We start from the raw sequence: 22,381 nt of genomic DNA on the forward strand, positions 1-22,381 counted from the left end.
ATATATCAATAGATTGTGATGCTGAACGAGAGTAGTGTTCTTTTCTGAATACTAATTTTAGGAAAAACACACACAAAAACAGGAGTAAAAATTCATTGTCTACATACTCGTCTAATGAAGCTGATTTCTATTCTGAAGTGCGCCTCAACGGGTGTTTAATTTGAAAAATCCTACCGGAAGTGTTACTTTAACTGAGTAGCTTGACACTGGTGGTCGGAATGGCGGCTAAGATTACTAGAGGAAGGAACCAAAAGAAACTTTACTTCTAACGGCCCCGCTGAGGAATTTATTTTCAACGACACGCAGAAACACCATCCCATAACGGATTAAAGGGATAAGAAGTGCTATAACGTGAGAATAACGCGGTAGATGTCCATGCTAAGGAGGTGGACGCACTTTGCGACTTGCTAGTTAGCTTAACGTCAGTGACACTGACTTTGATTCAAGGTAGCTGTTAGCTCGCTGTGCTACTAGCCAGCTGTTGGCTACTGGGCTTGGCTGGCCCAACAAGTTAACTAGCTAACGTTAAGTGATTAACTGTATGAAAACATTCCTTATTTGAATATTTGAGCGGTGATCAGCTGTCGTTGTCAACAAATTGTATTAGGGTCTTAACAGAGAGTGGGATTAGACGACAACAAGAACATTATTACTGCTGACCTAGCTGGTGCAGTAACGCCTGAAGTCTCGCCCATTTTTTGGATCCTGCCCCAGCCATTGGCTTAGGGCTAATCAACAGCCAAGTAGTCTGGTTTTCAGGGTCGATTTGTACTACGATGGAAAGTCTAACGCTGACTGATGTCGAGCAGAAATATTACTCGGATTTGTTCGTCTACTGCGACACGGACAACACCAAAAAAGTGGCTTCCAATGGGAGAGTTCTTGACCTTTTCCGGGCGGCCCAGCTTCCCAGCGAAGTTGTCCTGCAGGTAAGCTAGTTTCTGAAGTGTTATCATCAGACTGTGAGGCTGGCCACGAAACCTAGCGCTGCTTAGGGATATTTAACAAACTTGCATGGCTGTCAGAGCTGACCTGTCATCCACAAGAACAGTTTCTTCCCGACTGCAGTGAGCCTCATCAACAAGGCCCACTGACTGACAGACAAACTCTTAACCCCCACACCCACAGTCAAAAACATAATCTTTCAATTTTAAGGTTTTGAGCTGTTTTGCTTCCATAGCATGTCTTCTTTCAGACATGGGGGGAAAAAACATCCAAAATACACATTTAGGTGTTTATTTTTCTACACTTTGTCTATTTGTGAATGTAGATTTGTCTCCTAAATTGTAGCATTAGATAATGCCTCATTTGCATATTTAAACATACACATTTCAGAAAGTGTGTAATACAAAAACGAATCGTTGACTTCTATCCCTGACCATTGCACATAATATAGTGTGGCTTTTGTACATTCCCTGATTTATAGTTTTGCTTATGTTTCTGATATTGGGACGATTTTGTAGGGTTGACTATTGGTGCTTTCACAAAAATATTTACACAATGAGATTTTTTTTGGATAAATAATCATTAGTAATGTGGACATAATGACCAACTGGGTGAAGGCAAATAATAGAACAGCTAGAGCAGTCTGGCGAATTCACAAAATGACATCACTTGACTGTAATGCAACCCTTAAAACCAGTAAAAGACAACACTTTGGTCATATCCAAAATCTAAGACGATATATGTGCCCAATGCACATAACGTTGTAGCACATCATGTTCTCATCAGCCTTTTGCTTCAGATTACTGCCCACTCTTTCCTGTCTTCTCACTTCTGAAATCTGTTGTTTTGCTCGCCACTAGGTTGAGCTGACACGATGGAAATGCAGACCTGAATGTCACAGTGTCCACTTGTCAATGCGATGTATGAAAGTTGGCACCTTGCTCCGTTAACCTACACTGTACGATAAATGCATGACTGAGGAAGCGTTCAACCAGCCTTCACACAGACCTTGTAAATAAACCCACTGATACGTTTGCCACTTGTCAGATTATTTTCACGTTATGGTCACACCAACCACGATGCCATCCACAGTGTTAACTATGTGTAACGAGCAGCCAGTTCACTTGCAGCAGCTCCATTTCTTCGTGACTCCAGGTCTCTCAGCAGACCAGTATTTGCAGTTTGTGAGTCAGAATCCTGATCAAGGTCAACAAGGGGAGCTGTGCAGTGGAAGAATTAGGCAGTGTTGTAATCCTCCTCTCTCCAAATGTACACGGTGGTAGCCAATGAGACACATACAGCTACAGTGTCGTGTTGTAACAGGCGGAGAAAAGTGACTGGTGCTTTGTATCTCGACATACTCAGAATAAGTCCTTTGTCAGCAAGAAAGGGATCAGTCTGCTGTGGCGGGCTGTCGGCGTTGTGGCTCTCATCTTAATGTTATGAAGTTTAACTCCCTGGCTGTTAATCGTCCACAGGTTCCTGGTTTCCACACATTATTCATACAACCACACTATGTACAGTATTCTACACTCTCACCAAAAATCTCCTATGTGTTTTCTGTGCACATTTAAACCCCTATGTAGTGTCTGTTGTGCCGCCCAGTCTATCATTCTGGACAAAGCCTGTTCAGCATGACATCAAGTACAACAATATATGTGCTAATCAGGCTTATTAGTGGCGAGACCCACTGAACATCTGCCAATGAGCTGAGTAAATGAGATTGTTGCTTGTGCTGTTTTTGTGTGATTTAAAGCAATCAAACTACATCACATCCAGTCAGTAAGTCTTTGGAAAACTTTAGTACAGTATATCAAGTGTTTACAGTGTGACAGTGCTTGTGACCACTGATAAGAAAACAATTTAGCCTCTTGTTAAAGTAAACCCTAAATGTTAGTTATATATTGTTTATTTTGTTGTTTAACTATTCCATGTAAAACTCTCATGAATTGACAGAAGGGAGTCTGGTCTTCTCTTCTCTCAGTAATGGTTAATACCAGAGTTTCAGGTTACAATGTTGTTAACTGTTCTCCCTTGTCCTTGTGTGTGGGTTTAGATCACAGAGCTGTGTGGGGCCACTCGGCTGGGCCACTTTGGGCGGAGCCAGTTCTACATCGCTCTGAAGCTCATTGCCATTGCCCAGTCCGGTCTGCCGCTGAGGGTGGAAAGCCTCAACTCAGGTGAGAGTCCACTGTTGAATTTAACCGTTGATGAACTTCCTCTCTACACAAGAAAGAACACATTCCCTCTCAGTCAGCCATCATGTAAAACAAACCAGGTTGTTCAGACAAGTGGCACTGGACTCAAAAGCTTTTTGTGCAACTAGTTCAGAATTTAGTTTTTTGTTTAGAAATTATAGCTTAATGAATTTGAAGGAGGTCATGGGACACTTAGCAAGGGGCAGTATAGAAGTCTTTTAGTTTAAACTCTCAAGGAACGCAGTCTTTGTTGCCTATTTGTGCAAATGAAGGCCGTAATATCAAAAAGAACGTAAAGCTTTTCATTCTGCGTTTGATGTTCAAACACAGTTCATCTTATTCAGTTGGTAGAGAGGGTCGGCCATTATTGTTGGTGGTTCGAGCCCCTCCTTCTGTCGACATGTCAAAGTGTCCTTAGGCGTGTGTGTGCGTGTGTGTGTGAGTGAGAGATGTCCTGCCTGTGTCCTTAGGCAGGACAAATCGCTCTGTGTGCGTGTGTGGGAGGAGGATATTTGTTTCATCGGATAAAAATGTAATGTAATCAGAAATGATTTGTTACATTCTGCATTGTGTGGTGGCAGTAGCCCAGTATCTGTGTTATCAGGTACTTGACAATAAGAGCTGTTTCTACTTTGTATTTACTAAATAGAGTCTGTTGTCTAAGCCCTCAAAGGGCGTGACTCCTCTCAAAAAACACAAGGGATTATGTTACTTGTTTGGCCTGAAATATTGCAACATGAAGTTGCTGACATGATTTCGTAATTTGATGTAAATATAAGGAAGCACGGAGGCCTCTTCCTCATAGCAAAATGGACGTCATGTACAACGTGATGCTTATTCAATTTGGGAATGTTTGGAGGACTTAACAAACCTTTCCCTCTTAAAGATAAGGCTGTCTCAGAAGAAGTTGTTATGATATGAAAAAAATCGGACCATTATTTTGTGTGTCCTTGTCCTTTATGCTTGATCTCTACGATTTTGCACTCTACATCTTACCTTTTTTTTTGTGTCTGTTTTACTCATTTATGCTTTGCTTATTTCATTCTTGTATTATTTAGTATTGTTTATTTTGTGTAAAGACCTTGTAGCATTGTTTTTTTTAGCAGCGATTTACAAGATGGAGATAAAAAAAAGATGTTTTCAGTGCTGCCATGTTGGAAGTTAATTTTGAAAAAAAAACTAAAAAAAAACCACTTGCCCGAAACAGGAAATCTTAGTTGTCAGTTCTATGGCAAATCAATAGTGAGGACTTTTTTTTTCTGTTTTTACTATTTCGTTCTGACATTCAAAATCATACAAATTCACTGTAGAGGAGACAAACACACCATTTACTGCATCAACAGTAGCTTCAATAGACCAGCACTCAGTTTTATTTTGAGGAAAGCAGTATGACATTTTCTGAAAGGGATACTCTCATACTGTCCTCATTATACAGCTGTCACTCTCTTCACAAACACTTATAAACCACAGCTGATTACAGCAAGTCCATGTCCCTTTTCTAGGCATTCTGGGAAATGTAGAAAGTCATTAACTGAAGCGGATGAGGCTGGCTCACCTGGTAGAGCGCGCTCCTCTATCTATCTATCTATCTATATATAATATATATATATATATATATATATATATATATAGGTTCACTTCTTGATGCAGCGGCCTCAGGTTCGACTCCGACCTGCGGCCCTTTCCTGCATGTCATTCCCCCCTCTGTCTCCCCTTTCATGTCTTCAGCTGTCCTGTAAACCTAAAGGCCTTAAAAAAAATGCCCCAAAAAAAATAAGAAGCAGATGAGGCCAGACAAAGGAAAGTGGCTACACCAAAAAAGTAAACATCACAGACTGATGACATTTGACAATTTTGGTGCAGTGGAGAGTGATTTCAGTACTTAAGGTTATTGCATTAAAGCGCCTGAAGATCACTTTGAAACTAATCTGTCCTCTTAATCCTGTGAACGGATTCCTGTCTCACCAGTCAAAGACCTGCCGCTGCCCAGGTTCGTGGTGGGGAAGAATGAGGCAGAGGCGAGGCACGCAGCGCTGTACCAGGACGCAGACAGTCAGGGGTTGTACCCAGCCTCTGCCGCCGCAGTAATGCCCAGACCACCGGGCAGGGGTTTCCAAAACAAGAAAGCTCCCCCATCATCCACTTCACTTCCAGCCCACGAGGTCATCCAGCCCCTGGCACCCAGCATAGACCCACAGGTTAGTCATTTTACTTTCCTCATTCAGACACTTGCTTAAATACTGTCATTTTGTACTTTTTGATGTTTTATAGCATCACGTGTCTATGCACCTTTCCTTTTTAATTAACTGTCCTAGGATATACAAATACATGTATGTGAATAGACAACAAATGAAGTATTGGGTCAGGCTTTGGGTTGATGTTTAACGACAATCATGCCTTCTTTCCCCACAAGTAGTCCTGCAATAACTGCATTAAATATGGACTTCTATTCTCTATCTTTTGGGGAACACCATACACACATTTTCTTTCCTCCTGCAGCATAACCCAGCAGTTAATAGAGATATGCCACTGGAATACTGTTGTGTTTCCTGTGTTTTTTTTTTCCTGTGCATGTTTGTATACTTCTAGCTCAAATGACACTCGCACCGCCGCTGTCTGTTTCAGCAGTGTGTTGCGCGTCGGTTACGTAGACCTCTAATCTATTTGAATCTATTGTGAAATGTGCATTTGCTGGTTGCTTGAACATCCCATATCTGTGATGAGCAGATAAAGGCTTTGAAGCAGTATTTATTGGCTCAGAACTGGCGTGTTTGAGATGGAAATCTTTCGGTATTTGAGATGGGATCTGCTGAAAAGTGAATACCCATAACACGTGAAACCATAATAACACCAGCACACTGAACTGTTTCTTCAATGTGTGTAAAATGTTAAAGGATCGCATGTCTGAAGACGTTTATTCTGATTAAATCTGCAGTCGTTTACATGTTGACTGAATGCCTTTTTTAATTTATTTTTTATTTTCTTATCTGCATACATATTTCATTTGTTTGATTGTATGTATATGTGTTATCAGCCCGAGCCGACGTCCCCCGTGGTCTCCCCTCACCAGTCTCCCCCCACCTCCCCTCCCTCGTGGAGGAAACACAAGCGGCAGCCCAGTGGAGGAAACGCAGACAGACAGCCGGTGGTGGTTCCAACTGGAGCTGTGTGGACGCAGTTCAGAGAACCACAAGCAGGTAACGTCCACCGACCCGCCCGCTGCAGAATAGCAGTTGGTGACGATGAATTAGAAATGAATTTGACCACAGTGGTGGAAATGTGGCAGACTTGGCAAAAAAGCCAACACGGAGCATGTTGGGTTGTTTTTGTGTGACTTCCTGGTGTTTGCAGCTTGTTCGTACACGATGATAGTTGAGAAAAGCAGTTACTGCAGTTAGTCATTAGAGGAACAGAGGAGTCATGTGCTTTCATCAGCACAGAATGTGGTGGAGATATTACAAATAATATGAAAACGATTATTTTTAGAGCTGCAACGATATATCGATTAGATGATAATTGCAGTCCTTATCCTTTCCTTATAACACTTGCAGTATATTTATTTGTGTTGCATGGGATGTCACTGTATGCTTTCCTCTCCTCCCCACTCCAGGTCCAGTGCCCGGTGAAGGCATGTGGCCTTCCCACTCGCCCCCGCCTCTGAGTCAGGAAAGCTGGGTCAGTTTCACAGCAGACACCCCGCCATCCAGCGCGATCCCAGGAATGCATCCCTCGTCAGTCCAGGTAGGGCAGTGTGACGCTTCTGTCCCTCAGTACTATGCCGGGTCAGACATACTCTTTGGTGCAGCACTTTAGCTTTAGATTCTTCAGTTGACATGCACACCCCTACCCTTTCTTTCTGGCCCTGATGCTTGAACATGTTTGGGATTTACTCAAACTACAGACTTCTGTTTGTGCAACAAAAAAGGTTGCTGTCAAACAACACCATCAGAGATGCATCAGAGACAGCAGACATGGGGCCCGTGCTGAAAAAGAAAATCGGAAAAAAAAATAAGCTCACATACTGTTGAGACAGGCGGTAACATAATAAGTCTATATAAGGAGTATGAGAATGACAAAGGAAATGTGTTGTGTGCTGTGTTCATCATGATGGTAAACATCATTAACCACGGCCAACACCCGTTGCAAACATAGACCTTGAGATAGCTTACTAACCACAGTGGTGCCTCAAACATGAGCCAACATTTTATATGAGTGCTTTTACTGCCTGCGCTGCTCGACTAAAACTCAAGCAAGCAACTTGTGTGACATTGCTGAGGCAAAGCCAACAACTGGGTAGGCCTCTGTGTCTGATTTTAGGCAGGCGTCATGCAGACGCCTGTCTGCAGACGCCATTAGCTTCTTAGATAATGCTATTTAATTTGTCAATTTTTTATTGCTGGATGGGATCTGATGATGGGCTTCTGTTTGTCCCACTAGGCCACATTTCCAGAATAATGTGAAATCTTTGCTAGAATAAAAACCTTTTGTTATGCAACACCACATTTATAAGAATTTGAAATAGTTTCGAGTGTGACCAGTCCAAACTGGCTGTACGCATACAGTATACAGCCACTGAAATAACTGCACTTGTGTACATACAGGTTTTATTCTAACCTGATTTACTTAATTATGTATTTAGTCATATATTACTTTAAACCAGCGCTGTTTTCTTAAATGTTACTGTAATTGTCCCATGTTGTTTCCCGTAGGAAAGCACAACAATACGAACTGTGGCCTCAGCAGCAATGACCAATGAGATCCAGCGACAGTCCAGCGGCTACGACGATCCGTGGAAGATCACGGACGAACAGAGACAGTATTATATTAACCAGTTCAAAACCATCCAGTCAGACCTCACCGGCTTCATACCTGGTAGGAAAAAAAACACACACACACACACACACACACACACACACAAATATACAAATAAATCACCTGTTTCTTTGTTTTCCAGGTTCAGCTGCAAAAGAGTTCTTCACCAAATCCAAACTACCGATTTTAGAGTTATCACATATTTGGTGAGTCATCACTATTCTGCTGTGTTTGCCTGTCTTGGAGACATTCAGTGTAACCTGTAGATGTTTGAACCACCTGTGCAGCTAATACTATTATTTATGACCATCATATTAAAAGTTGATACTTTTCTTTAACATGATAGGTTAGGGCAGGATGACAGTAGATGCAGATTGCAACCAACTGATTACCCCTTCCCTCACCCCTCCCTTTTCAAGTATGTATGGTGGCCTTCATGTAACGTAATAATGCAAAAGGACCTCTCTAGAGCCAGTGTTTGTTTTGTCCATTCTGGGCTACTGTAGAAACATTACGTTGCGACATGATGGACTTCTTGCAAGAGGACCCCCTACCTATGTATATATGAAGAGCTCATTCTAAGCTAACAAAAACACAACTTTGGTTTTTACTTTCATTAAAATGCTGTAATGGATTGGGCAGGAACCAATCATGACCAGTGTATATGTGTATGTTCGATAGGGCTGGGTACCGAACTCAATACTTTTAAGGCACCAACCGAATTGCCTCTAAAGTATCAAGTGTCGAAAAATGCCTCGTCATTCAACGTCCAATTTCGATACCTAAGGAGTAAATCTCATCAGTGTCAGTGAGTCAATAAGCATGCAGCATGCTTCTACCAAGATCTAATAATGCTGGTCATTGGTTGCCTAACATTACACCTTGTAGAAGCATGCAGGAAAAACTCTTACCCAGCCCTAAAAACATTAGTTCCCCCAGAACGATACCCAGCCCTAATGTGTGATAGGAGATAAATGGAGAAAATCAGCATGTTCTGATGAATTAGAAGCTGTATCAATGTATAAATTACATAAATTAATAATTAAAAAAAAAAAAAAAAAAAAAATCAGTGTCTGAACCCCAATCTACCATGCTGATGTTGTTTTGAAGGGGAATAAAATGTTCCTGGATCATTGCTCAGTTAATTACTACATATCAAAAAACAGCTGTCGGCTCCTGTTACCACTCTTTTATGCTCATATGTGTAGAAGCAAACCTTAATTTTGGTTGTTTTGAGCAGGACTTGTTAATATTAATATCACTAACTCACCATAACAGTGCAAACTTGTCTGTATTCATCACAAAATGTATTCAGCTCTAGGGGGAAACGGGCCAACTTTCAAGACAAGAATTAACTTTTTAAATGATGTGGGGAAGATAAAGTCAGATTTGAAAGGCATCTGAATCCATTTTGAGAAAAGCTCCCTGCCAGTTGCCAGCGTGAAATGTTTTGTGAGGACGGCAGACTCACTGATGTCTAATGTGTGTTTTGAAGGGAGCTGTCAGACTTCGATAAAGACGGAGCGCTGACCCTGGACGAATTCTGTGCCGCCTTCCACCTGGTTGTGGCCAGGAAGAATGGCTACGACCTCCCTGAGAAGCTGCCTGAGAGCTTGATGCCAAAGCTGATTGACCTGGATGACTCAGCAGGTATGCAGTCTCTCTCTCTCTCTCTCTCTCTCTCTCTCTCTCTCTCTCTCTCTCTCGCTCTCTCTCTCGCTCTCTCTCACATTCTCACTCTCTCACTCTCTCTCTCTCTCTCACACTCTCTCACTCTCTCACTCACTCTCTCACTCACTCTCACTCATGTTTGATGCCTAAACGTAGTGTAACAGTAGCACAGCCATGAGGTCAACAAACTCAGTTAAACAGATAAAGCTAAAGATAGCTGATAAGTAAAGATAGATACTACCTCACAGTCGCTTCACGGTGTGTGACTCGAGTAGGCTACCCCTCCTGTTTGGGTGAATTCTCTGTGGTGCTATTATGTGTTGTTATTTATTTATTTATTTATATATATATATATATATATAAACACATACACACATAGTCACGCAAAAGTCTTAGGCAGGTGTGGAAAAATGCTGTAAACTAAGAATGCTCTCAAAAATATAAATAATGATTGTTTATTTTTATCAATTTACAAAATGCAAAGTGAGCGAACAAAAGAAAAATCTAAATCACATCAATATTTGGTGTTACTACTCTTTGCCTTCAAACCAGCATCAATTCTTATAGGCACTTGCAAAAAGTCAGGGATTTTGTAGGATTGTAGTCAGGTGTATGATCAACCAATTATAGTATATAGGTAGTTATACTGCATCAGCAAGGTCTCTCCCAGACAAATATTTCAAAGCAGACTGGTGTTTCAAGATGTGAGGTTCAGGCTCTTTTGAAAAAGCACAAAGAAACGGGCAACGTTGAGGATCGTAGACGCAGTGGTCGGCCAAGGAAACTTAGTGCAGCAGATGAAAAACACATCAAGCAGAAGATGTCCAGCAGTGCCATCAGTTCAGAACTTGGCAGAAACCAGCGGGACCCAGGTACACCCATCAACTGTCCGGAGAAGTCTGGCTAGAAGTGGTCTTCATGGAAGAGTTGCAGCCAAAAAGCCATACCTCTGACATAGAAACAAGGCCAAGCGACTCAACTATGCACGAAAACATAGGAACTGGGGTGCAGAAAAGTGGCAGCAGGTGCTCTGGACTGATGAGTCAAAATTTGAAATATTTGGCTGTAGCAGAAGGCAAATTGTTCGCAGAAGGGCTGGAGAGCGGTACAATAATGAGTGTCTGCAGGCAACAGTGAAGCATGGTGGCGGTTCCTTGCAAGTTTGGGGCTGCATTTCTGCAAATGGAGTTGGAGATTTGGTCAGGATTAATGGTGTCCTCAATGCTGAGAAATGCAGGCAGATACTTATCCATCATGCAATACCATCAGGGAGGCGTATGATTGGCCCCAAATCTATTCTGCAGCAGGACAACCCCAAACATACAGCCAAGGCCATTAAGAACTATCTTCAGCGTAAAGAAGAACAAGAAGTCCTGGAAGTGATGGCATGGCCCCCACAGAGCCCTGATCTCAGCATCATCAAGTCTGTCTGGGATAACATGAAGAGACAGAAGGGTTTGAGGAAGCCTACATCCACAGAAGATCTGTGGTTAGTTCTCCAAGATGTTTGGAATAACCTACCAGCCGAGTTCCTTCAAAAACTTTGTGCAAGTGTACCTAGAAGAATTGATGCTGTCTTGAAGGCAAAGGGTGGTCATATATATATATATATATATATATATATATATATATATATATATATATATATATATATATATATATATATATATATATGTATATATCTCACATATATATATATGACCCTTCGTATTGACCCATATATGTTGATCTGCTGCCTTTGACATATACCTTTCCTTAGAGTTTTGAAGTTGTTTATGGACTGGGTAAGCTGCAAATTAATTCTGATGTAAAAAATATTATCTAAATACAAGACCAATATAAGCTTTGCTGCAGTGAGTGAATTGAATTGATCAAGGGTGTGTTTTTAATGATTTATAAATTCAAATTTAGATTAATAAGAGGAAAACTGTGCTATTTCTTATTTCAAAAGTTACATAGTCTCACTTTAAAGACCTATACAAAAACAGAACTGATTTTTTTTATGCAACTTTCTGAAGAAAAAAAAGCCTTAATACACTTTTTCAATACTATTTATTGCATTTTGTTTACCCTCTGGACCCTTAATATTTGTATCCGTGGTTGTTGTTGTTGTTGTTGAGGAACCTGGCTAACCTGTGTCTAATTTTTGGTTTTCAGAGGTTCCGGAGCAGACTGCTGATGTTGGATACTCGGGCTCCCCGGTGGAGGTCACCCCCAGCAAGTCTCCCTCCATGCCTTCCCTCAACCAGGCCTGGCCAGAGATGAACCAGAGCAATGAGGTTCACAACATGCATACAACACACACAATTACCTATTGTATCTTCACACATACTGTGAGCTCCATGCTTGTTTGCTTTTGCTGTGTTTGCATTTGATTCATCGTAATGAATTGCTCAGATTTACTTAAGTGCTTTGTCACTATCCATCCATCATGAGTTGACTGCCACTTCATCTTCTTCATTATCAAAACATAATGAATGCTAATTCAGCACCTCTTCTCTCACTTCCTGGGCTGTGGCGATAGCCTGCTGTTCTGTATGAAAGTCTGTTTTGTTTCCATGCCCACCGATGCTGTCACATCACCACGTCGTCTGGCGATGGCTGATGATGTCAGATGACGGTAGTGGCTCAGGCTGATGATGTAAATGTGTGATGTCACTGCACTGGCTGACTGACATGTTTTTTCTCACTGTCTGTCTGTCTCCTGCAGCAGTGGGAGACGTTTAGCGAGCGCTCCTCCAGCTCACAAACTCTGACCCAATTTGACTCTAACATTGCACCAGCTGACCCTGTAAGTCAATCACTTAGTATGCATGGTTTCACCATTAATGGACAGACATTAACCCTCTCTGGATCTCCATGCCTCGTCTCTTTCTCTATCTCTCTGTCTCTCTCCAGGCGTTATGCTATGCACGCATTTTTATTCCCATTCTAGTATCTCATTAGAAAAGCTGTATGGAAACGGCAACATTTCGATAAAAGGTTTTACGCTCGCTTGAGATGGTTTTCAAAAATAGTTGATGGATGGGATGCTAAATGGCATATGGAAGCGCATTTGCCAAAAAAGTTCTGACGTAGCGAACATTGAACTAACAGGACTGATCAGCGGTTTCTGCTGTCAGCATCTTTAAAGATATTCCCATAACGTGTCTTCATCTCCGGACAGCATAAAACATGGCCAATACTAGCTTACATGAAAGAACAATTCAAATCTGCCCTATTTAACTAAATTCCTGAAGACCTTTCTACATCTTTCTCTCGTATATGGGTTAGATGGCTAAGGCGATTTAGTTTTGTTTTCGTTGGGCAACCTCTACTACTTCTATTTAGTGTGTAGCTTATAGTGCCAAATTCTGACAAAACTACACTGAAGCCTCGTTAATTCACTCCAAACCAGTTGATGGAAATGCACGTAATTCACATTTCTTCAAAAGTTCACTTCTAATTCGCTTGACAATTAAATGGAAACTCTCTCTCTCTCTCTCTCTCTCTCTCTCTCTCTCTCTCTCTCTCTCTCTCTCTGTGTGTGTGTGCATGATGTTCTTTCAAAGTGCAGTCTGCTGCATCAGCAGTGGCCAGTCTGTGTTGTGATTTGGCTGGCTCAGCTTCTATTGGACATCACCTTTTTTTTCTACAGTGATATCCACCAATCGCTAGTGCATTTTCAGATTGTGACAGATACATTTTTCCATTTATGATCAAATGTTGTTAGTACTTAAACTTGTGTGGTGCTTTGTCATTTACTGTTGAGGTGTCCACGTTTTTTGCCCTTCAGTCAGAATTTCTTTTCCTTACAGCAATAAATGGCTCACGAATAGCTCTGCACTATTGATCTGGCGAAACGTGCAGTATTAACTACCACAATATGCCTTATTACAAGAGTGTGCATCTTTTTCAGATTGCTTTTGAGTGCTTTAAAATTCTGGGCAGAAAAAAAAAAAGAACCTGAACAATGATGTAACATGTAAATGATTGTGTAAATGATTACATTTTTTGGATTGGACAATAAATTAGCTGTTTTTAATGAAATATCACAGGTAGACGTTTTACTAAGATGGTGTGGGTGAAAGATGTATTCAGATCTTTTACTCGAGTAAAACTTGCTATACTGCATTATAAAAACACTCTATTACAAGTCCTGCATTGAAAATGTCACTTGTGCAAAGGTATATTATAAGCTAAATGTACTTAAAGTATCAAGAATAAAAGTTTTCATAATGCAGAAAAATGGCTCCTGTGAATGTTATCCTGTTATATATCACATCATATTTAATACACTGTTGGGTAGTTCAATCTATAACATGTTTTATAAAATCATATGTTTTGTATGTAAAATCTTAGTCTGCAAAGTAAATATTAACTAAAGCTGTCAAATGACTGAAGTGTAGTCAACCTTATATTTTAAGAGTTCATATCGCAATATTTCAATTAGAATATATTAAAAAAAATATATTAAAAAAAAGTTAAATTATTGTCCTCAAATAATGGCAGTTGAAGCAAATATTAAGTCAAATCTTCACATTGTTTGCATTTGATACACACACTGTTATGTATCAAACCAAGTCAGTTGACAGATGGAGGCAAAGCCTGACAAAGTAACTACAAACGTATCTCCTTCTGTGAAACTTGTCTCTTTCCCTTCATGAATCTGTCTGTCTCACCTCCTGTCCCTTTTAATCTGCCCTTCAGGACACGGCCATCGTGCACCCAGTTCCCATCCGGATGACACCCAGTAAGATCCACATGCAGGAGATGGAACTGAAGAGAACTGGCAGCGGTGAGACAACCCCCGGCTTTAAGGCTGACTGTCCACATTATAGTTTACAATTGCATGAAAGAGTATAATCAGTTTCAGCAGCAAGCTTTTTGAAACAGGCTTTATATTTGCTTATTGGCTTTTTTATGGATAGCATTGTGAAGGGCTTGAAATAACTTGTAAGTGTGAGTTAAAGTTTATATGCAAAGTAAATTAAACTTGCGTAAGAGAAGCCATAGCAGCACATTTTGGAGATGTAAAAAAAAAGAAAATCAATCTGATTTGAATGGCTTGCATAGGACTTGTGTGATAACGTCCTGGTGGTACATTCAGCACGAGTACATGTTTAACACCCCAGAACATTGTGTCCCAAGTTTGCAATGTAGGAAGAGGTAATGACAAACCAAGAGGTCTTTAAACATAATCACTCTGGATTTTATTCGTAAACATATGGTGGAAAGGTTTTGTGGGTCACATGTTTCTTAAGCTGCTACTAAAGATATTTTGAGATAAAAGTAGTAAGACCGCTAACCGTTTTCCGTTTTTGTTGTCACCCTGTAAAATTCAAGATTCAAGATTAACTTTATTGTCCCACATTGTGGGGAATTTATCTTGGGCACTTAAAGGTCCAGTGTGTAACGTGTTTAGTTGTTCATTATCAAGATCTGTGTTGCCCGTTCACAAACTTGTCCTTTTTCATGAATATTTACCACCACCATCAATTCCAAGTATTCTTTTTGGCTTGATATTTTACATTTGCATTTACATGAACTGGGGTAGACGCTCCATATTCATGCACCATCTTGAAATACGTTAGCCGGTAAGGGACATACAGGACATACTGCTCCGCCTTTCGCGTTTTTGCTGTCACATGATAAACTCACTGCTGCTAATGCTGCTAATGGGTATCGTCGCTTCCCGGCCCCGGCAAGTTTGAAGAAGGAAACGTGGAGGACAACACGTATTCAAAATCCAAATTTCAGGAACAGGAGTCTTCTTCTTTTTTGCCCAGAAAAATAAAAAGGATATTGAAAAGAGCAAGAGACCGTCTTTTTTAAAGCGTGAAGGCTACTGTAGCTGTAATACGTACTATGAACTGCGTGGTGCGAGAGAGTTGATCTCAACACTAGATTGGAGAAATTCCTACATATTGGACCTTTAACCCATGCTGCAGCCATAGTAAAAACAAATGAAAACACAGCATGTACAAACAACATATACTGTATAATACCATATAACAGACCGTACTATGGTCCTGATGGTGTATAAAACCCAACATGGTGTCATGCAATGCATTAGTTGAACATTACTCAAAATAAAAAAATAAAAAAAAGAGAGATCACAAGTACAACAATTACAAATCTCCATCGTCATGCAGGCCTGTTTTCTGCCTTTTACTTGCGGCTATTTAGGAGCTTAATAGACACTGGGATAAACGAGTTTTTGAAATGGTTAAGTCCGCAGCGAGGAACTCTAAAGCTCCTACCGGATGGCAGCAGCTCATATTCTGCATACAGAACGTGAGACGTGTCGCTAACAATTCTATTTGCTTGTCGCAAAGAAGCCTGATCATAAATACTTTGCATGGATAAGATACAATTGACTCCACACTTACGCTCTCCCTGTTATTTCTCAAACCTTTAGACCACAACCACCCGACCAGTCCACTGCTGGCTAAACCTCCCGAACTGTCTGAAGAAGCCCAGTTACCTGCCTCCATGAAGTTTGTAGCCGCCAACACTGTAGGTGAGTAAAGGAGTGGCTTCACTGTTGCATTTCTAAAACATGGGCATACTCACCATAGAAAATTGAAAAAGGATGCAGTAGAATCATAGAGATCAACTTTTTTTATTCCACACATTCTTACTTGTCAAAACCTGGCACATACATTACCCACAATGCAACTCGACCGCAGGCCGTTCAGTCTGAGGTTCAGGTTTGTTATGCTCGTTGCGGCTAATGTAGCTTCAGGCAGTAATGAGCAGCGGGCTACAGAGGTCTGGTAATCTCACTTCCTTCTCACTCCATACTTCCTGACTTTTTTTTTCATTTTTTAAACTTGAAGTCTTCATATTATCTGAAACCCTACAAACATGAAGTGTATTTTCATCATGAAATCATTTGCTCCGTTTTAATGTCATAGAAATGATGCTGAAAATGTTTTTGGCTCACTGTGAGTTTTGATCCAACTATATATAAATACTCCTGTTTCTATACTTTCTGTTGTGAACTGCGCATATTTGGGTTTTTAGGTCAGTAGGTTGATCCAATGTTTATGGGCTGTTGTGTTTTGTCTGCCATGAAGGTGATGGTTACAGCAGTTCAGACTCCTTCACCTCAGACCAGGAGCCAATCACAAGACAACGGTCAGTGGCTTTCACGTCATTTTATATTTTGTTTATGGACAAGCGCTGTGGACATGTCTTTGCATATTGTATCCGTTTATCTGTATCCTTGACCAGCTTTCCACTTTGTTAACATCTGCTCTGACAAATCGCCATGTAAATAGATCAAGCAGAAAAATGTATATCCTATCCCTAATTCCCAAAAACACAAATGCTTGTGTTCAGGTCTCAGTCGGGAACGTCTCCAGAGGCTCTGAAGGTGGTAGCCCCCCCTCCACCTCCCCCCCCCCCCCACCCCTCTCACTCTCGCTCCTCGTCTCTCGACATGAACCGCACCTTCGCCGCCGCATCTGCCACAGGACAACCACAATCCTCTACGATAGCTTACCCGCCCGCTGTGCCCCCTCGGCCGCTACCCACACAGGTAAGACAGACAGAAAATCACGAGGTCTAACTGCATCGCATCATCATCATCATCATCATCATAAATCCTGCATCAAGTGCAGACCTGACAATATGAAGGGCCTTCACCTTCACTCCTCCCTCTCTCCAGACGTCAGCACCACACACCGGGCATCGCGCGGAGGCAGAGGGTGCATCAGGAGGCGGAGCGGCTCTCACCACCACCTCCCCCCAACAGATTCCCCAGCAGCCCAATTTCGCCGACTTCAGTCAGTTTCAGGCCTTCGCTGCATCTGAACAGCCTTCCAGCCTGCCGGAGGTCGACATGCACAGTGAGCCTGGACAGGTGGGTTGTTTTTGCCTCGACTGTGTGCGTCTCCATTTCTACGTAGTTGCTTATGGTAAACATTTTACAAATAGTTTCATAACTCTGCAAGCCAGATTAGTCCTGTGAGAAACACATCGACATCTGCTATTTCATTGACAATGCCATTCTATGTTCAAAGTTTTCACAACAATGAGTCATGATACAAACATTGAGCTGTTAACTGTGAACTAAGACTGCGTATTTTAACTTTATATCTACCAAAACAATAGCACTTAAGCATTATTTAGATGGTTTCATCCACAGTAGTCTAAGACATTTTATATTTAGATCAAATTCCAGTGTGTTCTGATCATAAAAAAGTAAGTTTTGATGTAAAGAAAAAAATAACAGAAGAATGGCATTACTTTTTTAAGTTTTTGGCATAAGTTTGGACATCTGTTGTGGATGAAATAGTACATTTTCACAAAGACAAGTGTGGTGTCCTTTACAATTTTGTAATCATGCTTAAATATGAATCTCACTAATTCCTCTCGCAAGAGCCATAATTCTATAGTTTATACCCATCGTCTGGTGTTCTGTTCAGAGGTCAGAGTTTGACCTGTCCTGTTATTTTTGTGTTTACAGGTGGAGAAGTCCTCAGAGGGAGCCGGCCCTTTAAGAACAGTCAAGAGTGACGGCCAAGTAGACGAGAGAGTCTCAGCTACTGTCAACTCTGTAAGTCAAGACCTTCAGAAAATGACTGTCAAATATAAACTGTATGGATGGTCAAATACTTCCAACACTTCACAGCTAAATAATATCGTGTCTTGTCTTGAGTAATTATTTTGAAAACATTGTGAGAATATTAACATTTTTATTAATGTGACAAAGCAGCAATGCATGTCTCCTTCAAAAAACAATCCAAGGCATAAATTTTTTTTAATTGAGACCAGTTTCCACCCATGCAATGAGCCCTTCACAGGATAAAATAAACACGGTGCTCCCGGAGTACACATTTGATAATTACTGACTTTTTTTTAAAATTTATTTATATAAGTTTTTTTTTTTTTTATGCCACCCATTGAATGAATGTTTTTGCTGACTTTTCTCTTGGTTTTGCCTTCCCATCAGGCCAAAGGTTCTGTGTCTGGTCCACTAGGGCCTCCTCCAAAACCTGTGCGCCGAAGGTTGAAATCGGAAGACGAGCTACGACCGGAGGACGAGCAACACGGTCCACAGAAATTAAACGTCATAGCAGCTGTCCTGGCGACTCAGCCGTCCATCCCCAGGTAGCAAACTTGGTTGGTTGGTTAACAAGACTTTGGAAGATCCTGTTCAAAGTAAGTTGTTAGTTAGTTAGTTTATTGATCACGCTTGAGTAAAAAGTGTGTATTTGTGTGTTTTCAGGTCAGTAGGAAAGGACAAAAAGGCGATCCAAGCTTCAATCAGAAGAAACAAAGAGACAAACACAGTGTTGGCACGACTTAACAGTGAACTGCAGCAACAGCTGAAGGTACGTAGGATTACAATGTTTTCTTTCTGACTCCTGTCTCCACAGACAAAAAGATCACACATAACTTGTCCTTTTCCAGGACCTTCTTGAAGAGAGGATATCCCTGGAAGTCCAGCTGGAGCAGCTCAGACCTTTCTCTCATCTTTAACCAACGTGAAGAGTAGAACTCAGCTGTAGTCCATCTGAAGCAAAGCTGTGACCCTCGGTGTGACTCTCCCTCCATCCCTCCCTCCTCCTTCCACCATCTCGGCTTTCCCTGGAGCCTCCGACCTGCTGCAGGGTGCTCCGTTAATACTCTTGCGCTCAACTAACACTTGTATTAATCATAAACCGGAAGGACATGAGAGCAAAGTCTTGCCAAGAGGAGGAGGTGACGGGAGCGCGGGGGGGGGGGGGGATTTTACAAACTGGCACTTTTCAAATTTCTCTAAAGAGAGGTGAACGCAAGGACAACAGCGGACTGAGAAACGGTTAAAAGTGACTGACAAGACGCTCCAACTGCGAGTGCCGTCTGAAGACAAACTGCTGGTGTCTGATTACTCTCTGAATGACTGAAGAAGGAAGGCGGAGTGTGTTTGTCGTGTGTGTGTGTGTGTGTGTGTGTGACCGTTTGTGTATTTGTGTTTCTGTTTAGTGACTTGAAGCTAGCGACAATATGTTTATTCTGTCTTGGGGTGCTCTGCCGCACAAAACTCCTAAATTAAAAGAAGCAGTTCAGTATTTTTGGGGGAAATGCGCTTCTTCGCTTTCTTTTTTAGAGTTGGATGAGAAGATCCATATCAATCTCATGTGCGTTAAGTACAGAGATGGAGGCTGCGCTTAGCTTAGCTTAGCTTAGCTTAGCTTGGCATAAAGACTGGTAGCAGGGGGAAACGGCTATCCTGGCTCTGTCCAAAGTTCAAAACTACACCTACCATCACCTCTAAAATGAATATGTTAATATGGTGTCTGTCGTTTGTTTAAGCCTAACAAAAACAGAGCAGTAAAAACAACAATTTGTAATTTTGGGGCGAGTTAAATGCTGAAACTGCTGGAAATGAAGGAAAGCGTATAAGTGTATTTCCAAATAAGTTGAACTATTCCTTGGTCTTCTCACTTATTGGTGTATCTACTTTTCTACTGCTGATAATACCTAGTCAAAACTGGGCAATAATTGTGGAAAACAGGACTCTAAAAGCATTTCTGCTTTAAATATCATCAGAGACCGTCTCTCTCCTTTGATAAGGTCGGCCTCCCGAATGTCACCATTTTCAAATAATCTGTTAAAAAAGAAATCACAGAGACATGCTGCAACACGTATTAGAGGCTTTGAAAACATGAAAACTTGTACACCAGGAATCTGCCAGTAAGCAAGGAATGTAAAATTGACTTTTAACTGGAGTTTTGGTGTGATCAGTCTCTCCATAAAACATACTGGGCTACTTCTGGACAGGATTTTTTGTGTATGTTTTTGTGAGGCCTTTAATGGCCAAATCATTATGGTGAAGGCTTTTTTTTTTTTTTACTCATCTTGTGACACACATTTAGCCCATCTCTCTCTCCCCTCTCTCTCTCTCTCTCTCTCTCTCTCTCTCTCTCTCTCTCTCTCTCTCTCTCTCTCTCTCTCACACACTGCCCCTTGAAGTCTACATATGTGTGTGTCGATGGCATGATGCAGTGAATGAATGTCTTGTTTTTTTTATGTTACACAGTGTTTGGGGTTTGATGTGACTGAATGGTTTAACTTTATGCCAAATGACTAAACTATCACTCTGCTCTTTCACCTCGACCTGGGCTTTGTTTTAAAAAAAAAAAAGAAAGAAAAGAAATGACAACTCTTTTCCCTTTCTTCACGTTTCTATTGATTTATTTCCAAACCTAGCTGTGCGTCAACATCTCAGCTTTCTTTTTAAACATGTTATACTTGGGTTGCTGCCATTATTTCCCCGTCTTTTACCTTCACCTGGATGGGAAACCATTTAGCCAAAACAGACATTTACTTGAAGGGTTTGAAGATATACCAGCTGCTTGACTGCAGGAGGCGGCAATTACTGTATGAAGAATTGTGCTGCTGATCAGTGAGACGTTTTCCTGTGACTTTCCAATCAGCAAAAACAAATGCACAAATCCAAACTGATGGTGCAGATATGAGTTTAAGATATTCAGCTGTTTTCCTATCGGGCAGTCGGCACTATGCAAGTACGGACGATGCATCCTCACACACCACCTATACTTAGCTGTTTGTACTTGGTCATTGTCATTGGTTTGTACTATGATAGTAGCAACTGTGTGAACAGTATACTGGTTTTTGTATCTTAGATCTTCCAGAACAACTGCTGTATGTTTGTGATTCATTTTGCACACACACACACACACACACACACACACACACACACACACACACACTTTCCACCCTAAATCTGATGAAGCTCAACAGGATGACAGATGGAGACCAGTCAACAGAACGGGAGACCTGAATGACCCAACTGCACTTTGAACTCAACCTCCCTACCCTCCTTATTTCTTTTTGTATTTTTTGTTACATCCCTCTTCTGCTTTCTTTTAACGTTTGCATTTTGTTCTTGTCTATCACATGTATTTAAAAAGATGCTTTAAGAAGGAAAAAAAGAAATAATGAACCACTTAAGTTTTTATTTCTTCAGTACATCCTTGGAAACTAAGAGGTTTTTGTGCCAGTACCCTTAAATATCCTGTCTTGTTTGGTTAGGTATTTTATAAATGTTTTTGTCCATGGAACTCCCTGTGTGTTCTTCTAAAGCCTTACCCCACCGTAAGTTGTTTTCATGGTGACTGGCTGACCTCTCTTCCTTGTTGTATCAAGGCTCGCCTCCTTTGCGTGCGTGCGTGCGTGCGTGCGTGCGTGTGTGTGTGTGTGCGTGTGTGTGTGTGTGTGTGTGCGTGTGTGTGTGCGTGCGTGTGTGTGTGCGTGTGTGTGCGATGTGTGTGTGTGTGCGTGTGTGTGTGTGTGCGTGTGCGTGTGTGTGTGTCAGACCTGGAACTAATACCATTTAAAAACCTTCATGTGGGATGGCTTATGTTTGCTAGCACAATAGCTCCCCATTCATCCTCAAACCCTAAAGGTAATCCAGGCAGGCAGAAGCAATCACGAAGTCTTTGGTGGGATTTTGAATGCTATTTGAACCCAGATCTGTGTTGTATATTGTACATGATACACACTTTTGGACTCGTGTAAATTTGCATTAATTGCTGACTAACAGCGAAAGAATATTATATTTAATTCCTTCTCTCTTGGCTGTGGGATCCTAGATGTTTAACTGCATGGATGTACTGTATCTCTGCAGAGTCAACTAGCAGCTGTGTGATTTTTACACAAAAATAAAAACGGCACAATATTTTAAACGCTGCTCTCCTTTACTGACTTCTTTGTTTGTTCGAGGCCCTAAAAACATGTTTTCTCGCTTCTTTTTATGA

General features: G+C 41.2%; 1 protein-coding gene across 2 annotated transcripts; it reads left to right on the plus strand.

The window, feature by feature from the left end:
- Window positions 1-190: 190 nt before the first annotated feature.
- reps1 (RALBP1 associated Eps domain containing 1) lies at window positions 191-21,534 on the plus strand. 2 transcript variants are annotated; one of them, XM_078274071.1, is made up of 19 exons: window positions 191-929; window positions 3,002-3,125; window positions 5,112-5,341; window positions 6,178-6,340; window positions 6,754-6,884; window positions 7,853-8,015; window positions 8,098-8,161; window positions 9,451-9,605; window positions 11,784-11,905; window positions 12,337-12,417; window positions 14,316-14,403; window positions 16,027-16,128; window positions 16,688-16,748; window positions 16,953-17,151; window positions 17,281-17,475; window positions 18,082-18,171; window positions 18,568-18,725; window positions 18,844-18,949; window positions 19,029-21,534. In XM_078274071.1, exons 1-19 carry the CDS (start codon window positions 777-779, stop codon window positions 19,095-19,097), a joined length of 2,454 nt encoding a protein of 817 aa, XP_078130197.1. In that variant the 5' UTR covers window positions 191-776; the 3' UTR covers window positions 19,098-21,534. The 2 variants fall into 2 exon arrangements, with proteins under 2 accessions (XP_078130197.1, XP_078130198.1); XM_078274072.1 differs by lacking the exon at window positions 12,337-12,417.
- Window positions 21,535-22,381: the final 847 nt, after the last annotated feature.

This window comes from Sander vitreus, chromosome 18, assembly GCF_031162955.1.
Source record: "Sander vitreus isolate 19-12246 chromosome 18, sanVit1, whole genome shotgun sequence".
NCBI classification, from domain to species: Eukaryota; Metazoa; Chordata; class Actinopteri; order Perciformes; family Percidae; genus Sander; species Sander vitreus.

Bases quoted from the DNA above. Each gene is read 5' to 3' on its own strand.
- reps1 (XM_078274071.1), top strand. From the start codon at position 777: ATGGAAAGTCTAACGCTGACTGATGTCGAGCAGAAATATTACTCGGAT. The intron at 8,162-9,450 runs GTGAGTCATCAC...TGTGTTTTGAAG, and splicing joins TTAGAGTTATCACATATTTG to GGAGCTGTCAGACTTCGATA. The intron at 16,749-16,952 runs GTCAGTGGCTTT...GCTTGTGTTCAG, and splicing joins GAGCCAATCACAAGACAACG to GTCTCAGTCGGGAACGTCTC.